The sequence below is a fragment of the Impatiens glandulifera genome, chromosome 1 (assembly GCF_907164915.1).
Source record: "Impatiens glandulifera chromosome 1, dImpGla2.1, whole genome shotgun sequence".
Taxonomy (NCBI): Eukaryota; Viridiplantae; Streptophyta; class Magnoliopsida; order Ericales; family Balsaminaceae; genus Impatiens; species Impatiens glandulifera.
The window spans coordinates 101,732,084-101,757,630 of record NC_061862.1 but is presented as its reverse complement, the minus strand read 5'-3'; the positions used below and the strand labels follow the sequence as shown (position 1 = coordinate 101,757,630).

The window sequence follows — 25,547 nt, the reverse complement described above, 5'->3', positions numbered from 1 at the left end:
TCATCACTCTTGTTGAGTTATGACCAAGTTCCCTGAATGTGTGTGTGGTATGAGGAGATTCTGGGAAAATGGACATCATATGGGTGATTATATCCTGCAAGAAGAGTTTGAAAAATTTATGACTTTGTGCAATGATGCAGCTCCACATAAAACAATCAGGGATGCTGTAGAGAAGGCAAATATCTAGTCAGATAATATTGGCCATAAACTCCTATCCAAGATGGGTTGAAAAGAAGGTAACTTAAACTATTTACTTAACTTTCTGAGTAATTCTAAATGGCTGGAATATGCAGGAGAGGGTCTAGGGAGCTCTAGGACTGAGCTTGAAAATCCAATAATAGCAGGTGGCTGGAATATGCAGGAGAGGGTCTAGGGAGCTCTAGGACTGAGCTTGCAAATCCAATAATAGCAGGTGATGTTAAACTGAACAATTTGGGTGTTAGAGCTAGCCAACCTGGAAAAGTGGTGTATGATGATGATATATATGAACAACATAATAGGAAGATGCTTGGTTATAGACACATGGCCAACCCCTGGTATGTAATTTAACTTACATTACATTAATTATTCCTATAGAGCAATGAAGTCATTCTCCAGATTTTGTTGACTAGTTATTTGATTATGATCCAATCTAACCTCTTTAAATGTAGGCATAATTGAATCAATATACACATGCATTTCAATATTAATATTTGATTAAGATTTTTAGTACTTATTAAGTTGTTTATCTTTTGATGGGAACAAAAAAGATTATAGTTTTTTACTTTATGAAATTTATTGAATCCTTAATTCTTGTTACTGAACACTGGTATTACTGTTCTCATGATAAATTTAATTGTAAAAGGTCCAAATCGGGAGATCAAAAGTATTTGTAAAAATAAAATTAGATTTCAATATACATTGGACTTAACACACTTTTAGTTTCATTTTTTATTTGTATTATAAATGTGATTGAATTGAGTTTGAATTTGACTTAATTGTTATTCAAATGATTAAGTGATTATATGAGTACATTATAGTATTCCTAGATGATAAAGTGATGATGATATCTTTTCATTTATTTAGTGTTTGGTTTTTGGAAGGTCTTTGACAAGCCAATTAATTTGAAGATTATGAACTGAGATTTTTGAGAGACAAATGGAGAGCATCATATTTTAAGGATTCATATATTTTATTTTTATTTTATAAGAATGAGAAACAATGTTTGTATTTAATAGAAATATTATGTATGTTTAGTTGAGTAATATAAATCATCTAGTTTTACTAAAAATAAATCATATTTTGAGATATTTGTAAACTTTTTATTAATGTTAAATTTAATAAATTATAAAAAAAAATAGTAATTGTTTTCAATTAATTTAGCTACCTTTTAGCGACAGTAAATATATCCTGTAGTCACTTCTTTAGCCACAGTAATTTATTACTGTAGCTACACAATAGCCGCAGTACTTGGTCCTGTTGCTATATTTTAGCTACGGAAATAATAGCGTCGGCAACGGGCTGTTTTACCGTGGCTATTGATCTTTAACGACGGTAGAATGTGCAATAGCGACAGCCTTTCCTGTCGTTATTGATCTATTTTTTACTAGTGAGAAATATACTTAATAGAGGGAATATGAAAACCAAGAGACTCAACTGTGTTCTTTAATTGTAGAGTCTTTAATACAGACCAGACCACTCGAAAAATTATTGATCCTGAGGAGAACTCCTCATCCGGATCAGTCAACAATCATGGGGTCTCATCTCAAAGTAAATAATGGCACCTCTCAGGTAAGGGATCATAGGTAAACACCATAGCTCGAACGGGAGCATGAAGCGGTTGTACATTGCAAGAACCTTCACCATTAAGATTTTTTTGCTTTGTTAGGTTGGAATGACATTGTTTGAGTGTTTTTGGTTGTTTATGATTTACTCTTTTAGGTATATTAAACAATATTTTAACCCCACATTATATAATATATATATATATATATTAAATTTTAGAATGTTTACGAAATCATTTTAAGGAATTTATATTTAATAATTAGTTCACTATATCGATCTCGTATAATCAAATTTCAAATTACAATAATTATACTAATTATAAACTTGTAAAAAATAAAATATATATCGACAAATAAAAAATAAAATTGTAATAACTCCTATATAAACAGATTTTTATATTTTATATCAAAATATTCATATAATAAATTGTAAATTAACTACTATATGAATATCATACAAAAATAAATAAAAAAGTTTTAAAAAAAATTATTTTTATTGAATTAGTTAAAAAATTACGTTTTCTAATAATTATCTTAATGTCTCATATAATATCTTTTATGTTTGTTTTTACAAGCTTCCTATTTCTGTTTTCGAAAACTTTTTCCATCATTATCGTTTATAATTTTAATCGTTAATTAAAATTAATCATAAAATATTAAGACACAACAACATTATAAAATTATATAATTAAACCTAAAATATTATTATTTAAAATCAGTTATTTTCCATAATTTAATTCATAAACTAATTTTTAAATTCTAAAATAAAGTGAAAAAATTAACCAATAAATTAATATCTTAAATAAAAGTATTTAATTAAATTCTAGATTAAAGAAAAAAAAATGTATGGTTGTTAGCATATCAGATCTTTTGACAAATCTCAACTAGAAAGTTTAACCCAGTTATATACCCTTCTCAATCTCGTGAACACGATGAGAAACCAAATTGGGATTTACCTAGAATTTGTTTTTTTTATTGATGTTGATAATTGGTTAAGTCATGTAACTTTCCGTCCTCTAAAATCTCGTAAAATGAGGTAAAGAAATGACTTTCTCGAATCGCCTAAGTGTGAGACTTAACAAGATTAGAGTAATTTTGACTCATTAAGTGTCACACCAAATTTAACTACATGTTTTTGAGAGGGATATAAAATTAAGGATATTAAAAATATTAGATGAGAAATATAGATAGACATAGAAATGATGAGTAAGGGTGACAATTCAGGTCGGATTGGCTGATTATGGTGTTAAACGATACCTGGCCTATTTTATAATTTGGGTCAAAATCTCTGATTTAACTAGACTTTATTTGTAATTGATCCGATCTCGACATGATTGACCTGATTCAACTCGAACTCAATCCATTTTAACCCTTAATATCACATCTTTATTTCATATTAAAATGACATAAAAAAATAATGATGTTAAATAAAAAATTCGTCTATAAAATATTCTAAAAAAAGAGAGTAGAAAGGACAAACAAAAATCCTAGAAAAAAAATTAACGGGTTAGCGGTTTACGTTGGAACATTTGAGATCGAACCGATTTGACCCATTTTTTAATTGGGTCAAATGTGTCGCCTGATTTTGAGGGGAACCAAAAAATACATTATCCTAACCTGATTTTTCCGTTTGCGGTTCGAGTTGTGTTTTCGTGTCTTGCATTTGACATTAGTAATATGGATATGGTGTTGGATAATTAGGCAAGAAGAGTGATTATAAGAGAATAACTAATATTTAATTAAATTGTAATATAATTTGGGCCCATTGGCAAGGGACCAGAAACACTCTTCTACCTAGCTAGACCATCTATGTTGTTTCCGAATAACAATAACTTTACAACTGTAGCATAAAAATTCGTGTTTACACTCATAACATAAATAAAATCCTTAATTTTATTGTACACATTCGACCCAAGAATTATTCATAAATTAGAGTTTTGATAATTTGAAAAAATATAAAAATAAAATTATTGTTAAAATGTATGAATTGAAAATTTCATATTGTGATTTTGGTCTTTATCAGTCATTCCTTTAATTATATATATAATTATAAGAGTTTACTTGCAATTTCAAAGAATGTTAGTATTATAAAAAAATTGAAAAGAAATAAGAGAGGGAAGAAGATAGGAAAACAAAATATGGTGGGGTTTTCTAATTTGTTGGGAAATGTAACATATATATATATGACAAACACAGTGACGCACATAATAGAGGCTAGAAAAAAGAATGTATATTTCAATTAACTAAGTGACGCCTCATTTGCTATTTGCTTTATAATATTTTTTTTAGCGACATTTCGATAACTTGTATTTTAAAATGTTGATATATTCATTAATTTGATTACTCTATATTTCAATACTAATTGAGTATAATTTTTGTCTTAAATATGAGTTTGGATAAAAAGAGAGGAAGTTTTTTGATAAAATAAAATGCACGTTTCAATAGATTGTAATTTTCCACCCATACAAGAAATAATTCAAAACAACAAGAGAATGAATCCAACGGTGTGATGGGTATGTGTAAACACCTCCAAAAGCAGGAACTTATTATTCACGCGGCATGAAAAACGTCGATCCACTCTTAATTACTATATTAAGTGGAGGAGTTTTATTTGAAATTGAAGAGGCGAAGTACTTGTGATCGTTGTGGTGTTAGTTTGACCTTAAATTATGGATTAAGCTCCAGTACCCCATGCTTGTGAAGCTGCAAGAAAATAAAAAGAAAAGAGGTTTGTAATTGTTAATTAAATGTAATGATCGGTAAAAAAAAGAAAAAAGAATGGTAATTAATATTATTGTACCCGCGGCGGAAAGCTCTCCATTTAGGTCGTCGGCTCCAGCGTGCCATGCAAAGTAACCACGCAAGTCTTGGGCCTTAAGATAAGCGACCTTATGTTTGACACTCTGAATGCCGTCGTAGGCGAACCAGGTCTTACCCTTGTAACAATAATCGGTGACAAAACTAGTATCGAAAACAGTGGTTGCATTGTTTTTTTTGATAAAAGCCTTGATATGGTAGTACTCCATTGAGCCGTTAAGGCCGGTCCAAGGCGCGGGACCATCTGCCGGGGCCAAAATGCCGTGAGTATTAGGATCCTTTAGCTTCCAACCGTAGCCATAAAAGGCAATCCCGAGAACCAATTTTTGCGGTTTGACCCCAGCTTGGATCCAGTCTTGGATTCCGCTACTCCCACTCAGGTCAGAGTTAGCGACGTGGTCGTAGAGAGCCGCGGGTGCGCGTGTTTTGTCGCCCTCCAGTTTGGAAGAATAGAAGTCGTAATCCTTGAGATTAATCCAATCTAAGTCGTGGTTTATTATCTTGGAAGGATAGGAGCGCGGCTGATCATCTTTGTCGTTTAATATTTTTATAGAAGATGCGGAGGAAACCGTTGCTGTGAGAAGTAATGCATGTTCTTTAGTGGGATTCCCAGCATCCACAGCCACTGCTACCCGCCACTCTTGAACAAGCAGCCCAAAGTTTGTCATCTCCATTTCACTTGCTGGGTATTCCCAATCAAGATCGAGGCCATCGAACTCGTAATCCCTAGCCAACTTGATCGAGGAATCAATGAATTTTTTACGCGCGTCGCCATTGCTAGCCATGGCAACAAAAGCAGATACGTCCGCTTTTGGACCTCCGATAGAGATCAATGTTTTCACATCAGGGTTCTTCTGCCGGACAGTTGTTGTGAAATTCGTGAATGTGTCGGCTGTTACATCAACAGAGACTTCGTGGGTTTTCGGATCGAGATTCGCAAAACTCCAGAAGATGTGGGTGAAGAGATTTGATTCAATCTTATAGATAGGGAATTCACTCTCACCCAACCAATACACTCCTTTCACAACCGGATATGCCATCGATCTGATTTTAATTACTTAATTTGCTTTGCTTTGCTTTGCTTTGCTTTGCTTTACTTTGCTTTGCTTTGCTTTCTATAAGTTATATCGATCCCTTAACCTAGCTCACTATTTATATATAGTACTAGCTAGTAACATTTCATACATCTTCATTTTAATTAATTACTTCAACTTGTTCTTATTATTCATTATATATCAATCATTTTTTTATAAACTAATTAAACCCTAAATTAATTAATTAATATTGTAGATGATGAATACATGTATAATAATGTGTGTATGTTTACAACCTCCCTCAAGTACTAATTACACATTAATTAATTATACATGTATTTGTCATCTACATTCATTAATTCATTCCATTAAATTAACATACCCTTTAATTTATTTGTCTTCTATCCATTCATTATTATTAAGGGTATGTAAAATAGTGATTATTTTTAAGATTAGTGACTATATTGATAATGCTATTATATATATATATTGGTTCATCTTCTTCAAATTAAAAACAAGAATTAATTAATTTGATGATTTCTCAATGAATATGCTTTGCTTGTTTTGTCACGCTAGCTAACTGTAAGTATTAATCAATTAATACACCACTTCATCATCATTTATCACCTATTTACAACCAAATTTTATTTTATTTTTTGTCTATGATTTCTTCTTAATTATTATAACAAAGTTCAGTAAAGTTGTATATATTTTAAATTAAGCATCCTGCCTTTTATTATAATTGCTAATTTAAAACTATATATATATATATAACACATATATAAATATAAATTTTGGGAGTAGAAGAATTAACTAGTTAATCAAATGTCAATGCTAGTGAGTGAGTCGTCTATATTTCTAGGTATAAGTAAAGTAACACAATTAAATTAAAGAAACCTAACTAATTCATTCTTAGATTTTAGAAGCGATCAAAATCTATGTATAAGACATAGTTTGATTCCTATTTTCTTCTCGATCGCAACTGTCAAAAGGTTGCGACCAATATCTGCAAGTTAATCTATGTATTTTATTTTATGCTCTATATTATTATTGTTGTGATTATTTTGTGGACTTTCAATCGTGATGAAAAGTTTCTATTTTTTCGTGGTCGGGATAATTTGGTAGCTCTAATTGAAGGGTTTAGTTTTATTTAATTTGTTTGTTGTTTGTTAATTTCTTATCCTCGTGTAAGTGTCTTTTTTCTATTTGCTTTTTGTTGGATTTGTTCCACCATTCAAGATTTGTTACTTTGTTGGTTGGGAGTGACTCGTTTGAGTGTTCTTGGTTGATTAGGATTTACTCTTTTAAATATATTAAACACTCATTTTAACCCATCCGTTATATGATCTTTTTTATAAAAAATCTTAGAAGATATTCATGTACACGAAATCATTTAAGGGATTGATATTTAATAATTAATTTAATATTGATCTTGTATCCATCAAATATAAAATTACATAAACTATACTAATTATAAACTTGTAAAAGAAATATATAGACAAATCAAATATATAATTTTAATACCGGATATATAAAAAGATTTATATAATTTTTTTTTGGGGAAAAATGACTTAGCGCCATTTCAATAAAAATTCTCAAAAACGGGAAAAAAAACCACGAGTTTAAGAGATCATTCTAGACAGTTCTAGAATGATTTTGAAGTCGTAACATTCTGAATAAAAGCTAGAAAAGCTAAAAACGTAAATGAATTATCTGATTACAATGCTTTCAATTCTAGTGAGTTCAAAAAACAGAATTTCAGTTCCTGTAGATATTCTAGTTCTGCTTCGTGCTTGGAATTTTTCTCCACGTTCCCGCGAGGGCGCTGCAATCCGATACAATATCTTTTCATAACTCTTCAACGCTCTTGCGGGTTCTACCAACGTAAATGAACTTTATATAGTAGTAATTGAGAGAAACAGATTTATCTAACAGACTCCATGATTCCTTCAATAAATCCGGAACAATCATCTCATGTAGCTCTCGTCGAAACATTGGATCTACAACAAGAATAAAAAAAGTTATAACAAATAAAAGAGATTAATCTAAATGTGGTATTGGTTCTGTCTAACCATTTGAGCTTTCTGATTCTGATTCGAGAAAGTCGTCCAATTCTCATTTTCATCATCCTGCTCTGACAAGAGATAATCTGTCAAAGCTCAGCAAGCATTTTTCTTAGATTCTTCTCTTGAAACTTGTGGTGACCTAACAACCTCGTGAATTGGTGAATTGGAAGGGAAGGTTATACTGCAGACAATCCCGTTTGTGTCATCAAAGTAAAACAACTTCAATTGGGGAATGAAATATCTGAAGAATGTCAAACACCTCCATGAGAATTTGGAACATACAATTCAATCAATTTTAATATTATAACCCTAAATTGTATTTATTGAATTGTGAAAGGTCCCAATTCGCAATAACTTCATTATTACAAACTTTTCATTTCAAAAATTTACAATTAATAAATTCTTGTTTTCCATAAAACTCACCCCCAAACTTAGAAGGAGTAGATTATGAGCCTATTTAGAAACAAGTCTTTTTTTTCTTTTCGATTTCGTGTTTGGATCATGTATAATCGTTTAGGATAATTATGTGATTTGTTTGGATAGTTTTGGTTGTTTAAAAAAATAGGTCATATATGGTATAACTGCTTGATCAATGTCCAAGCATAAACAATTACATTAAATGATTGAAGAGAACGAAACCATACTCATCTCGAAGAAGTTTAGCACAAAGTAATGACACACTTGATCCACAGCTCAAAGTAGCACCAGTGGAAGTAACTGTGTAAACTTTTTCATCAAAATCAACAAATGTTGCAATTGGTGATGTTCTAGATGCAATCTCCCAGTTCATTTCATTTTCTTGTTTCTTGAAATTATCTACTAAGTTCATCTTCTTTGTATTGCCTCTGCAGTAATATGTCAAAAAAGATAATTATGCCTCATTTGCTGAAGGGATTATCTCATCATCAATCAAATAATTCAAATCATTAAATAAAATATCCCTACTTTATTTTTAATAACATTTTAAAACATTAAATACAAAGAATATTTTAACCATTTAATCCAAATAATCAACTTTTCATCAATCAAGGTTTTTTTTCCAATAAGTTGCTTTGTTTTTTCAAAAAATAACTAAATTAAACAAACTCTTAATGTGGTCCAAGAGAAGAAACAAATTCAACAAGGTAATAGTAAGAAAGTTTTTTAAACCTGTCCACCAAAATTGCATATTCCGAGTGAGACATTTGTGCACGACCTCTGGACTGTATAAAACTACACATGGTTTCTGGAAGATCAAACCGCACAACAAGGCAGCGGGTTTGGATGTCAAGTCCTTCCTCACCCACTTTTGTTGCAACTAATAAATTTAGCTGTAAAATCAGACAATACAGGGGGAAAGGAAAAGAACCCTATTAATTAAGGAGTCGAAGGATTTAAGTGCAAAAAATAATCAGCAATAACCAAAATATACCTCGCTAGAGCGGAACTTTTAGAGAATGGCATACATGTTTTTAGGAGACGAATTCCCTGATCCAGAGTGGACTCCTACAAGGAAATCACACCTCCAAGATGATAGAATTGAAAGGCGTCTCAAGATGCATGTCAAATATCCATCTCTTGTTTCCGTTAGGCTAGAAGAATGGATTAACTCATCAAAGTTGTGAGATGTGAGAACTAGGTTGTAATAAACTCAAAAAGAAAATAAGTATATTATTAGAAAAAACCCTAACAGAAACACAAAAGAAGAAAACAACTGAAAGAACACACTAACAGAATTTGATAACGGAGTTCAGCCAAAATCTTGCCTACGTCTACGAGCATTAAGGCTATCAATTAATAAGGAAGAAGAGATAAAAATATTGGGTGCAATAAACCAAAGAGGGGAGAGTTTCTTTTATACACTAAGAAACTTCCCCAACTCCTTTCATCTTCCAATGTGAGATTTATTCTAATTGTGAATATAGTTTCTTTTATATACTAAGAAACTTTTTTTACTCCGATCATCTTCCGATGTGGGATTCTAATTGTGTCAAAAACAACAAATCTCCACCTTGACACAATATCCAAATACTAATCTTCAATATTAAAAATAGTTTTTCAGTGCTTCCAATTGGCTCTCTTCAGCGCCGACTCAAACACGGAATATGTTTACCAAATCTAAACAAGGTTCAGATTTGGTTTTTCCCATGTCTTTCATCTCCAACTCTTTACCCAATTGAGAATTCAATTTTTGAATTTCATATTGGCTTTATGATTCTATCAACATATCATCAATGTAAAAGAGTAAATAAATATAAGACTCATCTTGCAGTTTGCGCAAATACACACATGAACTGAATTTGCTTCTTGTGTACTTGTGCTCAATCATAAACTTGTCAAGTCTATTGTACAATTGTCTAGACGATTGCTTCAACTTGTACAATGATCTGTTCAACTTGCAAACCCATTTTTGTTTTATCAGCAACTTTGAATCCATCTGGTTGATAAATGTATATTTCCTCGTTCAAATGACCGTGTATGTCTGCGGTCTTCACATCTAATTGAGCTAGCTCCAAATTCATATGCGCTACCAAGGCCAACAAAATTTCAATAGAATAGTGTTTAACAATAGGAGAAAGTACCTCATTATAATCACCTCATTCCTTCTGTGCGTAATCTTTAACTACCAATTTTGCCTTGTAGTGAACATCAAATTTTTCGAGAAATCATTCTTTCTTAGCAAAGATCCATTTACAACCAATAACCTTCTTCCTTTTTCGTAGATGCATTAACTTGCATGTCTCATTCTTCTGAATAGATTGCATCTCATCTTCTATATACCTCTCCTTTTTCCATTTTCAGTACTTTGACTAACATCTGAAAAAGTGGATGAAACATTATCTACGACTAGAAGTGCATAGGTCGCCATGTCAACAAACCGACCTGGTTTTTTAATAACTCGTCTTGGTCTGTTCAAAGAAATTGATTCACGTTGTTTTGAAGGTTCTTGGGTCTATCGTTGGAGAGTCACTTATAGTTGGGCTTATCTTTATCTGCTCAAACTCCACCAGTTGCGGATTACAATCAATCTTATCTAGTGTTATCTTATTCAAAATTGAATAATCATAAAAAATAACATCTCAACTGATAATGGTTTTCTTTGCATCCAAACACCAGAGGCGATATTCTTTAACTCCTGTAGTAAATCCCATAAAAAAAGCCTTCTTTCCTCGTGGATCCAGCTTTGATTCAACTAAATGATAATATACAGTAGAACCAAAAATATGCAAAAAATCATAATCAGTTACAGGTTTTCCAGACCATACCTCTAATGGAGTCTTGCCACCAAGTGCAGATGATGGTAGCCGATTTATCAAATATTGAGTGTATGACACAGCTTCTGCCCAAAATTTCCTGTCTAACCCAGCATTAGACAACATACATCGAACTTTCTTCACTAATGTCCTATTCATACGTTTCGATACTCCATTCTGTTGTGGTGTTTTTCTGACTGTGAAGTGTCGAACTATGCCACACTCTTGACATAACTTCTGGAATAGATTATTCTTGTACTCTCCACCGTTATCAGTCTGGAGAATTTTGATCTTTCTTCTTGTCTCGTTTTCAACTTGAGTTTTCCATTTAAGAAAAATCTCAAACACTTCATCTTTATTCTTCATAGTAAATACTCATACTCTTCTGGAAAAATTATCAATAAAAGTAACAAAATAATGTCTACCTCCAAGAGAAGGAGTCTTGGCAGGTCCTCAGACATCTGAGTGCACATAATCCAAAATACCCTTGGTGTTATGGATAGCAGTGTCAACTTTTACTCGACTTTGTTTTCCCAGAATACAATGTTCACAAAAATCTAATTTACAAACTTTTGTACCTTTCAACAATCCTTGCTTGACAAGAGTTTTCATAGATTTCTCACCAGCATGCCCAATCGCATATGCCATATCTTTGTTGCCTCTAATTCCTTACTACTCCCGGAAGTTGATACACATGCTGTTTCATTAACTATACTAACTTGATAATAATACAAATTATTACTTTTCCTGGTAGCTATCAACATCACTAGCGCTTCAGAGATTATTTTAATAATTTCATTTTCTATTTTCACATGTAGGCTTTTTGACTCTAAGGCCCCCAAAGAAATGCGATTCTTTTTTATATTCGGTATATACCGAACATCTCTGATAATTCTGGTGGATCCATCATCATTTCTCAGCTTTCTCAGCTTGATTGAACATATCCCTTTTATTTTACATGTATTAGTTTATAAATATGTTTATAATTTTGTTTAAGTTAAAGAGTGTATTAAAAAATAAGTTTCAATCGATTGCGATTTCCACACAAACAAGAAAGAGTTTAAAACAAGTTTCAATATATTACGATTTCCACACAAACAATAAATAATTTTAAAAAAAAGTTTCAATAGATTGATATTTCCACACAATTAAAAACAAGAGAATGACTCCAACTGTATACAACAGGTCGTAAGCACCTCCTAAGAACTGGAACTGAAAATCATATTTTATTATTCACGCATTTAAAACCATCCTTAGTATATTAAGTGGAGGAGCTTTATTTGAAATTGAAGAGAGAGCTTGTGTGTTGTTGGCGTTGTTACTTTGACCTTCAAATATGGATTAAGGTTCATCCCATCCTTGTGAGGCTACAAGAAAAGAAAAGAAAAGAAAAGAAAAGAAAAGAAAAGAAAAGAAAAGAAAAGAAAAGAGGGTTGTAATCGTAATGGAATGAATGAATGAGTGAATGGTATTAATAAAAAAAAAAGGAATAAGAATAGTAATTGGTACCTGCTAAGGAAAGCTCTCCATTTAGGTCGTCGGCCCCAATGTGCCATGCAAAGTAACCACGTAAGTTTTGGTCCTTAAGATAAGAGACCTTGATTTTGACACTTGAAATGCCGTCGTAGGCGAACCAGGTCTTACCCTGGTAGCAATAATCGGTGACATAACTAGGGTCATAAAAAGTGGTTGCACTGTTTTTGCCTATAAAAGCCTTGATATAGTTGTACTCCATAGAGCCGTTAAGGCCGGTCCTAGGCGCGGGACCATCTGCCGGGGCCAAAATGCCGTTATTATTAGGATCCTTTAGCTTCCAACCATACCCATAAAAGGCAATCCCGAGAACCAGTTTATATGGTCTGACCCCAGATATGATCCAATCTTGGATTCCGTGACTCCCACTTACGTTAGTATTAGTGACGGGGTCAAAGAGCGCCGCGGGTGCGTGTGTTTTTTCACCCTCCTGTTTGGAGGAATAGAAGTCGTAATCCTTGACATTAATCCAATCTAAATTGTCGGATATTATCTTGGAAGGATAGGAGTGCGACCGATCCTCTTTATCATGTTTTATAGAAGATGCGGAGGAAACCGTTGCTGTGAGAAGTAATGCAATATAGTCATGAATGGGATACGCAGCATCCACAGCCACTGCTACCCGCCACTCTTGAAGAAGCAGCCCAAAGTTTGCCATCTCGATGTCACTTGCTGGGTATTCCCAATCGAGATCAAGGCCATCGAACTCGTAATCCCTAGCCAACTTGATCGACGAATCAATGAATTTTTTACGTGCCCCGACATTGCTAGCCATGGAAACAAAGCAGATACGTCCGCTTTTGGACCTCCGATAGAAATCAATGTTTTCACATCAGGGTTCTTCTGCCGGACAGTTGTTGTGAAATTCGTGAATGTGTCGGCTGTTTCATCAACAGAGACTTCGTGGGTTTTCGGATCGAGATTCGCAAAACCCCAGAAGATGTGGGTGAAGAGTTTTGATTCAATCTTATTGATAGGGAATTCACTCTCACTCAACCAATACGCTCCTTTCACAACCAGATATGCCATCGATCTGATTTTAATTACTTAATTTGTTTTGCTTTGCTTTGCTTTCTATAAGTTATATTCCCTTAACCTCTCTATTTATAGTACTAGTAACATTTCGCGCGTCCATCTCCATTTTAGTTATAATTAATTACTTCAACTTGTTCTTATTATTCATTATCAATCATTCTTTATAAACTAATTAAACCCTAAATAAATTCTCCCAACCGGCTTCGCCTCATTAATTTAATGAAATTAATTAATTAATGTAGATGATGAATACATGTATTTGTCATCTACATTCATTAATTCATTCCATTAAATTAACTTACCCTTTAATTGATCTTTGTCTTCTATCTATCCATTCATTATTATTATTATTATTATTATTATTATTATTAAGGGTATGTAGATTACTGATTATTTTTAAGATTAGTGATTATATTGATAATGCTATTATATATATTGGTGCATCTTCTTCTAATTAAAAACAAGAATTTGATGATGTCTCAATGAATGTGCTTTGCTTGCTTTGTCACGCTAACTGTAAATATTAATCAATTAATACACCACTTCATCATCATCATTTACCACCTATTTACAATCAAATTTAATTTTATTACATGTATGTAAATTTTCCTTAATTAATTATCATAACAAAGTTCAGTAAAGTTATATATATATATATATGGAGTGATTAACCAACTAAAGAATTAACTACTTAATCAAATGTCAATGCTTATGAGTGAGTGTCTATATTTGTTTTTATAACACCAAATTGTCTAGGTATAACTAAAGTAACTTTTTTTTTTGTTTGTTACCTAATTCACTTTGTTTTTATTCTGATTTTCTTTGAGCTCATGTAACTCTTTTGTTTTATGCCTTTTATTATATTCACGTTACATCGTCTTTCACCAAAAAAAAAAACACTAAAGTAACAAAATTAAATTAAATCTCCTTAATTCTTAGATTTAGGAGGTGATCAAAACTATTTAGACATAGTTTGATTCCAATTTTCTATGCGATCACAACTGTCAACCCTAATAACTTAAAAAAAAAAAGGTTGGTCCCAATATCTGCAAACAAGCAAACACTTTATGCAATTTTCTTTTTCCAAGTTTGGGTACAGTAAAAATGTTAACAATTCTCAATATATAATAATTCATTCATTTAATCTAACTAATAGGTTTGTTGTCCCTCTTTCTTGACTCATATTTTATTTTATTCTCTATGTTATTATTGTTGTGGACTTTGCAATCTTGCTGAAATGTTTCTATTTAATTGGTGGTCGGGATAATTTAGTAGATCCAATGAAGGGTATAGTTTTCTTTTGTTTGTTGTTTGTTTCAGATCATGGTATAAATGTCTTTTTTTTCAATTTGCTTTTTGGTGGATCTGTTCCACCATTCAAGATTTTTTGCTTTGTTAGTTGGGAGTGATCTCGTTTAAGTGTTCTTGGTTGTTTATGATTTACTCTTTTAGGTATATTAAATAATCATTTTAACCCCTCGTTATATAATATATATATTTTTTTAAAATCTTAGAAGATATTCATGTTCACGAAATCATTTTAAGGGATTTATATTTAATAATTAGTTCACTATATCGATCTCGTATCAATCAAATATCAAATCACAACTATTATACTAATTATAAACTTGTAAAAAATAAAATATATATCGACAAATCAAAAATAGAATTATAATAACTCCTATATAAACAGATTTTTATAATTTATATCAAAATATTAATATAATAAATTGTAAATTAACTACTATATGCATCGTACAAAAATAAATAAAAAGGTTAAAAAAAATTGTTTTTATTGAATTAGTTAAAAAATTAAGCCTTCTAATAATTATTTCAATATCTCATATAATATCTTTTAATTTATATTTGTTTTTACTAGCTTCCTATTTTTGTTTTCAAAAACTTCTTCCATCATTATTGTTTATAATTTTTTCTGTTAATTAAACTTAAATATAAAATATTATAGACGTATCATCATTTATAAAATTATATAATTAAAATTAAAATATTATTATTTAAAATCAATTATTTTCCATAATTTCATTCATAAACTAATTTTAAAATTCTAAAATAAAGTGTAAATTAAAATTAACAACTAAATTAATATATTGAATAAAAATATAGTGACGCACATAATAGAGCGCTAGAAAATAAGTGACGCCTTTTCATTTGCTATTTGCTTTTTAATATTTTTAGCGACATTTCGATAATTTGTATTTTAAAATGTTGATATATTCATTATTGTTATTACTCTATATTTCAATACTAAGTATAATTTTTGTCTTAAATATGTGTTTGGTTAAAAAGAAATGAAGTTTTTTGATAAAATAAAATGTAAGTTTCAACTAATTGCAATTTCCACACATACAAGAAATAATTCGAAACAACAAGAGAATGACTCCAACGGTGTGATGGGCAAGTGTAAACACCTCCAAAAGCTGGAACCAGTGCAATATTGTTATTCACGCGGCATGAGAAACGTCCTCTCTTACTATATTAAGTGGAGGAGTTTTATTTGAAATTGAAGAGGCGATCTTGTGATCATTGCATGTGTTGTTAGTTTGACCTTAAAATATGGATTAAGCTACAGTACCCCATGCTTGTGAAGCTGCAAGAAAATAAAAGAAAAGAGGTTTGTAATTGTTAATTAAATGTAATGATTGGTAAAATTATAAGAATGGTAATTAATATTTTTGTACCTGCGAATGAAATCTTCTTAATTATTATAACAAATTAAAGTTCAGTAAAGTTATATATATTTTAAATTAAGCATCCTGCCTTTGATTATAATTACTAATTTAAAACTATATATACATATATATATATATATATATATATATATATATATACACACGGTGATTAACAAACTAAATAATTAACTAATTAATCAAATGTCAATGCTAATGAGTGAATCAACTATATTAGTTTTTATAACACCAGATTGTCTAGGTATAATTAAATAACACAATTAAATTAAAGTCGGCTTAATTCTTAGATTTAGGAGGTGATCAAAACTATATATTTAGGCATAGTTTGATTCCAATTTTTTATGCCATCGCAACCGTGAAACTTAATAACTGTAAAAATAAAATAAAAAAATAAAAAGGTTTCTTCTAATATCTGCAAACAAGCAAACACTTTATGCATTTTCCTTCTTCCAATTTTGGGTATAGAAGAAATGTTAACAATTCTCAATATATAATAATTTATTCATTTAAATTCTAACTAATAGGTTTGTTGTCCTTTTTTGACCAATATTTTATTTTATTCTCTATGTTATTATTGTTGTGGACTTTGCAATCTTGCTGAAAGGTTTCTATTTTATGGTCGGGATAATTTTGTAGATCCAATGAAGGGTATAGTTTTATTTTGTTTGTTGTTTGTTTCTGATCCTTGTATAAATGTCTTTTTTTTTCGTTTGCTTTAATTTTGGTGAATTCCAATTTAGTAATCGCGGTCAATCGAACTTCTTATTTTCTCAGTCGGAGATCAATTTTGTACCCTCTACAATGAGGGTATTATCACTTTCTACTTCTAACTGCAAAGGCATTCGAGGGAGTATGACTGATCACCTTACTTTTGGGTTGGGGTTAGTTGGTAATCCGCCTTCTAAGATTCCAAAATTCCCTCAAGCCCACAAAAGAGTTGGAGGCCCATGCATATGTTTAGCTCTTGGTTTCGGTTCCCTACTGTCTAATCTCCCCGTATGCTTTTGTAATTGGCAAGTTCCCTATCTTTGATAGGAATGCCAGGAAATCAAAGATACAAGATAAAAACTGCTTTAATATTCCCGATGATTGCAAGGAAGTGACATCGGGCCTACTCTGCCTCTTTAACTGGCGTCGATTGTATCCCGAACAAGCAACCAAAGACGGGAACCTAAGATCGAATAGTTCAATAAAGATCAGGGAAAGGGGTAGAGTAATTGGTCGACTCATCAGGCTCATGACTTGAAGATTGCAGGATTGAATTCTGTCCCCCGCCTAATTACTTGAGATGCTTTTTAGGTATAGGTGGTACTAGACAAGCTCTTTAGGAAAATAAATTATTTGCATTTCTACCTTTTTAATCGAGACGATCTTAGACGGTGGGGGATAAACTTCAGCGTCGAGGGGTATTAAATAAGTCCTTAATGAAAACCTGGTGGTTAAGAGAAGTACCATAATACCAACGACAACACCGTACCAGATAGTTAGATAAGATAAGTAAGCAAGAACTTGCTGTAGATTATAAATGTATTTCCGTGTGTCATTACATTTACAAGAGTATGAAATTATACAAAAATAAGAGAAACTGAAATGTTAGAATATGTAAAGATTATAAATACACTTAATAGAGGGAATATGAAAACCAAGAGACTCAAGTGTGTTCTTTAATTGTAGAGTCTTTAATACCTTCCCTCAAACGAAACGGGGAGGCACACACTGTGAGTTTGTTACGTAATAAAGCAAATCGGTTTGATGTAAATCCTTTAGTGAGGATGTCGGCAATTTGATCATTAGTAGGTAAGTATCGAATGAAAAGAAATTTCTGAGCAACATGTTTGCGAACAAAGTGAAAATCAATCTCTATATGTTTCGTACGAGCATGAAAAACTGGATTGGCCGACAGAAATGTAGCACCAATATTGTCACACCATAGAGTGAGAGGTTGAAGTGGGGAGATGCAAAGTTCACGTAGTAAGGATTGGAGCCAGATGAGTTCAGCAGTGGTATGAGCTAGAGCTCGATACTCAGACTCGGTACTAGACCGAACAAACAACTTGTTGTTTCTTTGAATTCCAATAGATAAGATTGTCACCAAGAAATATACAGTAGCCAGTTGTGGAAAGACAATCGTCCGGACAACCAGCCCAATCGGAGTCAGAAAAGGCAGATATATCGAGAGAAGATGATGGACGAATGAGAAGTCCATGATGAGGAGTATGACGAAGGTAGCAGAGTATTCTTTTTACTGCAGACCAATGAGTGGTGGTAGGAGACTGCATGAATTGGCAAACACGGTTGACAACAAATGCTAGTTCAGGCCAAGTATGCGTCAAATATTGAAGAGCACCAACAATGTTATATGATCAATTTTAGATTTCGAAGATCAATTTTGTGAGAGTTATATGATCGAGTGAGCGAAAAGAAAGAACATCCAAAAGTTTTAAGGAATAAATAGTTTGGAGGACGATTAAAAATAATTTCAAAGGGAGATTGACGAGGCTTACCATTTGAAGGAAGACGATTAATGAGATACATACTTGTCAAAAACGCATCATCACAATAAGATAAGGGCATAGAAGCATGAGCAAGAAGAGTGATACTCATTTCTGTAAGGTGGCGAATCTTGCGTTCAGCAACACCATTTTGTTCACTTGTATGAGGGCATGTTAGACGGTGTTGGATGCCATGAGTTTCAAGATAAGATTTTAGACTCCTATATTCGCCTCCCCAATCAGATTGTAGAGTTTTGATAGATGTGTTGAATTGATTTTCAACAAGTGTCTTAAATTTAATAAAAGTTGACAAGACATCAGACTTTCTATAGATAGGATATAGCCAAGTAAAGCGGCTGTAGTCATCAATAAAATGGACAAAATATCGAAAACCGTTAGTAGAGAAAAGAGGAGCAGGACCCTAAACGTCAGAATGTATTAATTCTAATGGAGACTTACAACGAGATAGAGAAATAGGAAAAGAAATTTTGTGTTATTTTCCATATTGACAAGATTCACAAAAACTTAATTTCTTGTTGCCAATATTAGGTAAATTAAAAGAAGACATAATAAAGGTTGATGTTGATGATGAAGGGTGTCCAAGAAGATGATGCCATGAGTTGGCTGATGAACGAGTTCCAATAAGAGCTTGATGAGTGGGCGGAGGGTTGATGATTGAGTTTAGGCGATATATCCCATTTTTAAGTGTGCCGCGAAGGAGTTCCATCTTCGTGACTTGATCCTTGACAATACAATAATTTGGATGAAATTCAAAAAAGATATTATTATCGGCCGAAAATTTGGAAACACTTTGAATATTTTTGGTTATTAATGGGACATGTAATATATTACGTAGATGAAGATTTTTATTGGAACATGGAATGAATGATTGCCCAATACTAGAAATAGAAAGAGGGTTACCGTCTCCCATTTTAATAGTTTATGTACCATTATATGGAGTTGAGATGCTAAGATTGTCAAGATTCGTCGTGAGATGGTTAGTAGCACCAAAGTCGGGATACCAAGCTGAGTCATAAACAGAAGAAGGTGTAGCCATCATAGCAGAGTGTGTCGTTGAATTTTGATTTTGACGACGTCGACAAGTTTCAATCGAATGACCTATAAAGTTGCAAATCTTATAAAACAGACCCGATCGACAAACATTAGCCGCATGACCAAAACGATCACACAATTGACATTGTATTTTATTTCTGTTGGGCCCACGAGGCCCACGACCCAAAATAGAAGGCCCATTAGTAGAAGGATATCCTGACCAGATAGTAAAAGCCCGCTCGAAGTTTGAAAATTTAGATGAACTTGAAGGCCCATTTATTTGATATCCATTAGAATTATGGGAGCTCAATCTATTGACAGTTTCATTTTCTACACTATAATCACTCATAGAGGAGATCGAACATCACGATCGTTGGAAGTGGGATGGTTTCGAAATCCCTCTCGATCCAAAAGGAAGTTTAGCGGTTGGAGAGTTAGAGTGGAGTGATTCAAGGCAAATCTCATGTGTAAGAAGCATTCCTTGGAGGTCTTCGATGGCGATGGGGTCGGTGCGAGTGATTACCGCTACAGTGAGAGATTCGTACTCAGGACCTAGTCCTCCCAAAGCATAAATGATTAAATTTTACTAAAATATGTTTTACCCAGCACCAGCGAGACTATCGATGATTGATTTTATTTTCTGTAAATATTCAGCCATCGGGAGTGAGCCCTTCTTTACCGTTTGAAGTTGAAGACGAAACTGCATTAGACGAGCTTGAGATTGAGAGGCGAATGTGCATTCTAAAGCAGACCAAAGGGTTTTAGATGTAGTGCATGATTCAACAACCACTTGGGCTAGGATGGATCCTGAAAGGGTGGAGAGAAGCCATGAAAGGATCCTCTGATCTTATTCCTCCCAAATAGTAAAAGCAGGATTTGGTGTAAGGACACTAGATCCGTCAGCAGCATCGGCTTGGAGAAAGGCTTCATGGGCAGAATTAGTTTCAGTAACATATGGATAGAGGCCATAACCTTTTAGGGTAGGTAAGATTTGATATTTCTAAATAAGAAAGTTTTTGTGATCGAGTTTAATGGATGTGAGATTGTGGAAGAGATGAGTGGTTGAAGCGGAAGAAGATGAAGAAGATGTCATGGATATAGTGGTTTGTTAAAACCAAATAATGGCTCTGATATCAAGATAGATAAGATAAGTAAGCAAGAACTTGTTGTAGATTAATAATGTATTTTAGTGTGTTATTACATTTACAAGAGTATGAATTTATACAAAAAAAAAAAAGAGAAACTGAAATGTTAGAATATGTAAAGATTATAAATACACTTAATAAAGGGAATTTGAAAAACCAAGAGACTCAAGTGTGTTCTTTAATTGCACAGTGTTTAATACAGACCAGACCACTCGAAAAATTATTGATCCTGAGGACAACTCGTCATCCGGATCAGTCAACAATCATGGGGTCTCATCTCAAAGTAAATAATGGAACCTCTCAGGTAAGGGTTCAGAGCTAAACACCATAGCTGGAACGGGAGCATGAAGCGGTAAATTGCAAGAACCTTCACCATTAAGATTTTTTTGCTTTGTTGGGTTGGAATGACATTGTTTTAGTGTTTTTGGTTGTTTATGATTTACTCTTTTAGGTATATTAAACAATCATTTTAACCCCCACATTATATAAAATATATATTTTTTAAATTTTAGAATGTTCACGAAATCATTTTAAAGAATTTATATTTAATAATTAGTTCACTGTATCGATCTCGTATAATCAAATTTCAAATTACAACAATTATACTAATTATAAACTTGTAAAAAATAAAATATATATCGACTAATAAAAAATAAAATTGTAACAACTCCTATATAAACAGATTTTTATATTTTATATCAAAATATTAATATAAATTGTAAATTAACTACTATATGCATATCATACAAAAATAAATAAAAAGTTTAAAAAAAATTATTTTTATTCAATTAGTTAAAAAATTACGCCTTCTAATAATTATTTTAATGTCTTGTATAATATCTTTTATGTTTGTTTTTACAAGCTTCCTATTTCTGTTTTCGAAAACTTTTTCCATCATTATCGTTTATAATTTATTCCGTTAATTAAACTTAATCATAAAATATTAAGACGTAACAACATTATAAAATTATATAATTAAACTTAAAGTATTATTATTTAAAATCAGTTATTCTCTATAATTTAATTCATAAACTAATTTTTAAATTCTAAGATAAAGTGAAAAAATTAACCAATAAATTAATATATTAAATAAAAGTATTTAATTAAATTCTAGATTAAAGAAAAAAAAATGTATGGTTATTAGCATATCAGATCTTTTGACAAATCTCAACTAGAAAGTTTAACCCAAGTTTAACCCAGTTATATACCCTTCTCTCGAATCTCGTGAACGCGATGAGAAACCAAATTGGGATTTACCTAGAATTTGTTTTTTTATTGATGTTGATAATTGGTTAAGTCATGTAACTTTCCGTCCTCTAAAATCTAGTAAAATGAGGTAAAGAAATGACTTTCTCGAATCCAAGTGTGAGACTTAACAAGATTAGAGTAATTTTGACTCATTAAGTGTCACACCAAATTTAACTACATGTTTTTGAGAGGGATAAAAAATTAAGGATATTAAAAATACTAGATGAGAAAAAGTGATAGACATAGAAATAATGAGTAAGGGTGACAATTCAGGTCGGTCAGATTGGCTGATTATGGTGTTAAACGATACTAATTTGAACCTGAACTTTATTTGTAATTGACCCGATCCCGATGTGATTGACCTGATTCAACTCGAACCCAATTCATTTTAACCCTTAATATCACATCTTTATTTCATATTAAAATGACATAAAAAATAATAATGTTAAATAACAAATTCGTCTATAAAATATTCTAAAAAAGAGTGAGTAGAAAGGAAAAACAAAAATCCTAGAAAAAACAAATAACGTGTTAGCGGTCTACGTTGGGACATTTGAGATCGATTCAATTTTGACCCGTTTTTTAATCGGGTCAAACGTGTCTCCTGATTTAGAACCCAATCAGAAAATACATTATCCTAGCTAACCTGATTTTTCATTTTTCCGTTTGTGGTTCGAGTCGTGTTTTCGTGTCGTGCATTTGACATTAGAAATAAGGATATGGTGTTGGATAATTAGGCAAGAAGATAGTCATTATAATGAGAGAATAACTAATATTATAATATAATTTTATGTATTAATTATATTATAATATAATTTGGGTCCATTGGTAAAGACTAAGCAACGCTCTTCTCTTAACTTTAGAACTGTAGCATAAAAATCTGTGTTTACACTCATAACATAAATAAAATCCGTAATTTTATTGTACACATTCGACCCAAGAATTATTCATAAATTAGAGTTTTGATAATTTGAAAAAATATCAAAATAAAATTATTGTTAAAATGTATGAATTGAAAATTTCATATTGTGATTTTTGTCTTTATCAGTCATTCCTTTAATTATATATATAATTATAGGAGTTTACTTGCATTTTCAAAGAATGTGACAGACAATAGTCAATGCTTACTCTGCTACCCATAAAAGTTATTATAAGTATATTGAATTAATTCAAGGCCAATAACAAAATAAAGAATATTGTATGTATAATAAAAAAATTGAAAAGAAATAAGAGAGGGAAAAAGATAGGAAAACAAAATATGGTGGGTTTTCTAATTTGTTGGGAAATGTAACATATATAGATGACAAACATAGTGACGCACATAATAGAGCGCTAGAAAAAAAAATGTATAAGCGCCGAACAAACGTTTAATTAACTAAGTGACGCCTTTTCATTTGCTATTTGCTTTTTAATATTTTTTTAGCGACATTTCGATAATTTGTATTTTAAAATGTTGATATATTCATTAATTTGATTACTCTATATTTCAATACTAATTAAGTATAATTTTTGTCTTAAATATGTGTTTGGATAAATAGAAATGAAGTTTTTTGATAAAATAAAATTCAAGTTTCAATAGATTGCAATTTTCCACCCATACAAGAAATAACTCAAAACAACAAGAGAATGAATCCAACGGTGTGATGGGTAGGTATAAACACCTCCAAAAGCTGGAACTTATTATTCACGCGGCATGAGAAACGTCGATCCACTCTTAATTACTATATTAAGTGGAGGAGTTTTATTTGAAATTGAAGAGGCGAAGTACTTGTGATCGTTGTGTTGTTAGTTTGACCTTAAATTATGGATTAAGCTCCAGTACCCCATGCTTGTGAAGCTGCAAGAAAATAGGTTTATAATTGTTAATTAAATGTAATGATCGGTAAAAAAGAAAAAAGAATGGTAATTAGTATTATTATACCCGCGGCGGAAAGCTCTCCATTTAGGTCGTCGGCTCCAGCGTGCCATGCAAAGTAACCACGCAAGTCTTGGGCCTTAAGATAAGCGACCTTATGTTTGACACTCTGAATGCCGTCGTAGGCGAACCAGGTCTTACCCTTGTAACAATAATCGGTGACAAAACTAGTATCGAAAACAGTGGTTGCATTGTTTTTTTTGATAAAAGCCTTGATATGGTAGTACTCCATTGAGCCGTTAAGGCCGGTCCAAGGCGCGGGACCATCTGCCGGGGCCAAAATGCCGTGAGTATTAGGATCCTTTAGCTTCCAACCGTAGCCATAAAAGGCAATCCCGAGAACCAATTTTTGCGGTTTGACCCCAGCTTGGATCCAGTCTTGGATTCCGCTACTCCCACTCAGGTCAGAGTTAGCGACGTGGTCGTAGAGAGCCGCGGGTGCGCGTGTTTTGTCGCCCTCCAGTTTGGAAGAATAGAAGTCGTAATCCTTGAGATTAATCCAATCTAAGTCGTGGTTTATTATCTTGGAAGGATAGGAGCGCGGCTGATCATCTTTGTCGTTTAATATTTTTATAGAAGATGCGGAGGAAACCGTTGCTGTGAGAAGTAATGCATGTTCTTTAGTGGGATTCCCAGCATCCACAGCCACTGCTACCCGCCACTCTTGAACAAGCAGCCCAAAGTTTGTCATCTCCATTTCACTTGCTGGGTATTCCCAATCAAGATCGAGGCCATCGAACTCGTAATCCCTAGCCAACTTGATCGAGGAATCAATGAATTTTTTACGCGCGTCGCCATTGCTAGCCATGGCAACAAAAGCAGATACGTCCGCTTTTGGACCTCCGATAGAGATCAATGTTTTCACATCAGGGTTCTTCTGCCGGACAGTTGTTGTGAAATTCGTGAATGTGTCGGCTGTTACATCAACAGAGACTTCGTGGGTTTTCGGATCGAGATTCGCAAAACTCCAGAAGATGTGGGTGAAGAGATTTGATTCAATCTTATAGATAGGGAATTCACTCTCACCCAACCAATACACTCCTTTCACAACCGGATATGCCATCGATCTGATTTTAATTACTTAATTTGCTTTGCTTTGCTTTGCTTTGCTTTGCTTTGCTTTGCTTTGCTTTACTTTGCTTTGCTTTGCTTTCTATAAGTTATATCGATCCCTTAACCTAGCTCACTATTTATATATAGTACTAGCTAGTTAGCTAGCTAGTAACATTTCATACATCTTCATTTTAATTAATTACTTCAACTTGTTCTTATTATTCATTATATATCAATCATTTTTTTATAAACTAATTAAACCCTAAATTAATTAATTAATATTGTAGATGATGAATACATGTATAATAATGTGTGTATGTTTACAACCTCCCTCAAGTACTAATTACACATTAATTAATTATACATGTATTTGTCATCTACATTCATTAATTCATTCCATTAAATTAACATACCCTTTAATTTATTTGTCTTCTATCCATTCATTATTATTA

At 32.2% G+C, this 25,547-nt stretch overlaps 2 protein-coding genes across 2 annotated transcripts; both read right to left on the bottom strand.

The window, feature by feature from the left end:
- Positions 1-4,437: 4,437 nt before the first annotated feature.
- Positions 4,438-5,620, bottom strand: LOC124938647 (class V chitinase-like). The gene is made up of 2 exons (XM_047479128.1): positions 4,564-5,620; positions 4,438-4,466 (listed from the first exon to the last, which is right to left on the bottom strand). Exons 1-2 carry the CDS (start codon positions 5,618-5,620, stop codon positions 4,438-4,440), a joined length of 1,086 nt encoding a protein of 361 aa, XP_047335084.1.
- Positions 5,621-23,935: 18,315 nt separating this feature from the next.
- On the bottom strand, positions 23,936-25,105 carry LOC124938627 (class V chitinase-like). The gene is made up of 2 exons (XM_047479104.1): positions 24,049-25,105; positions 23,936-23,964 (listed from the first exon to the last, which is right to left on the bottom strand). Exons 1-2 carry the CDS (start codon positions 25,103-25,105, stop codon positions 23,936-23,938), a joined length of 1,086 nt encoding a protein of 361 aa, XP_047335060.1.
- Between the last annotated feature and the right edge of the window lie 442 nt (positions 25,106-25,547).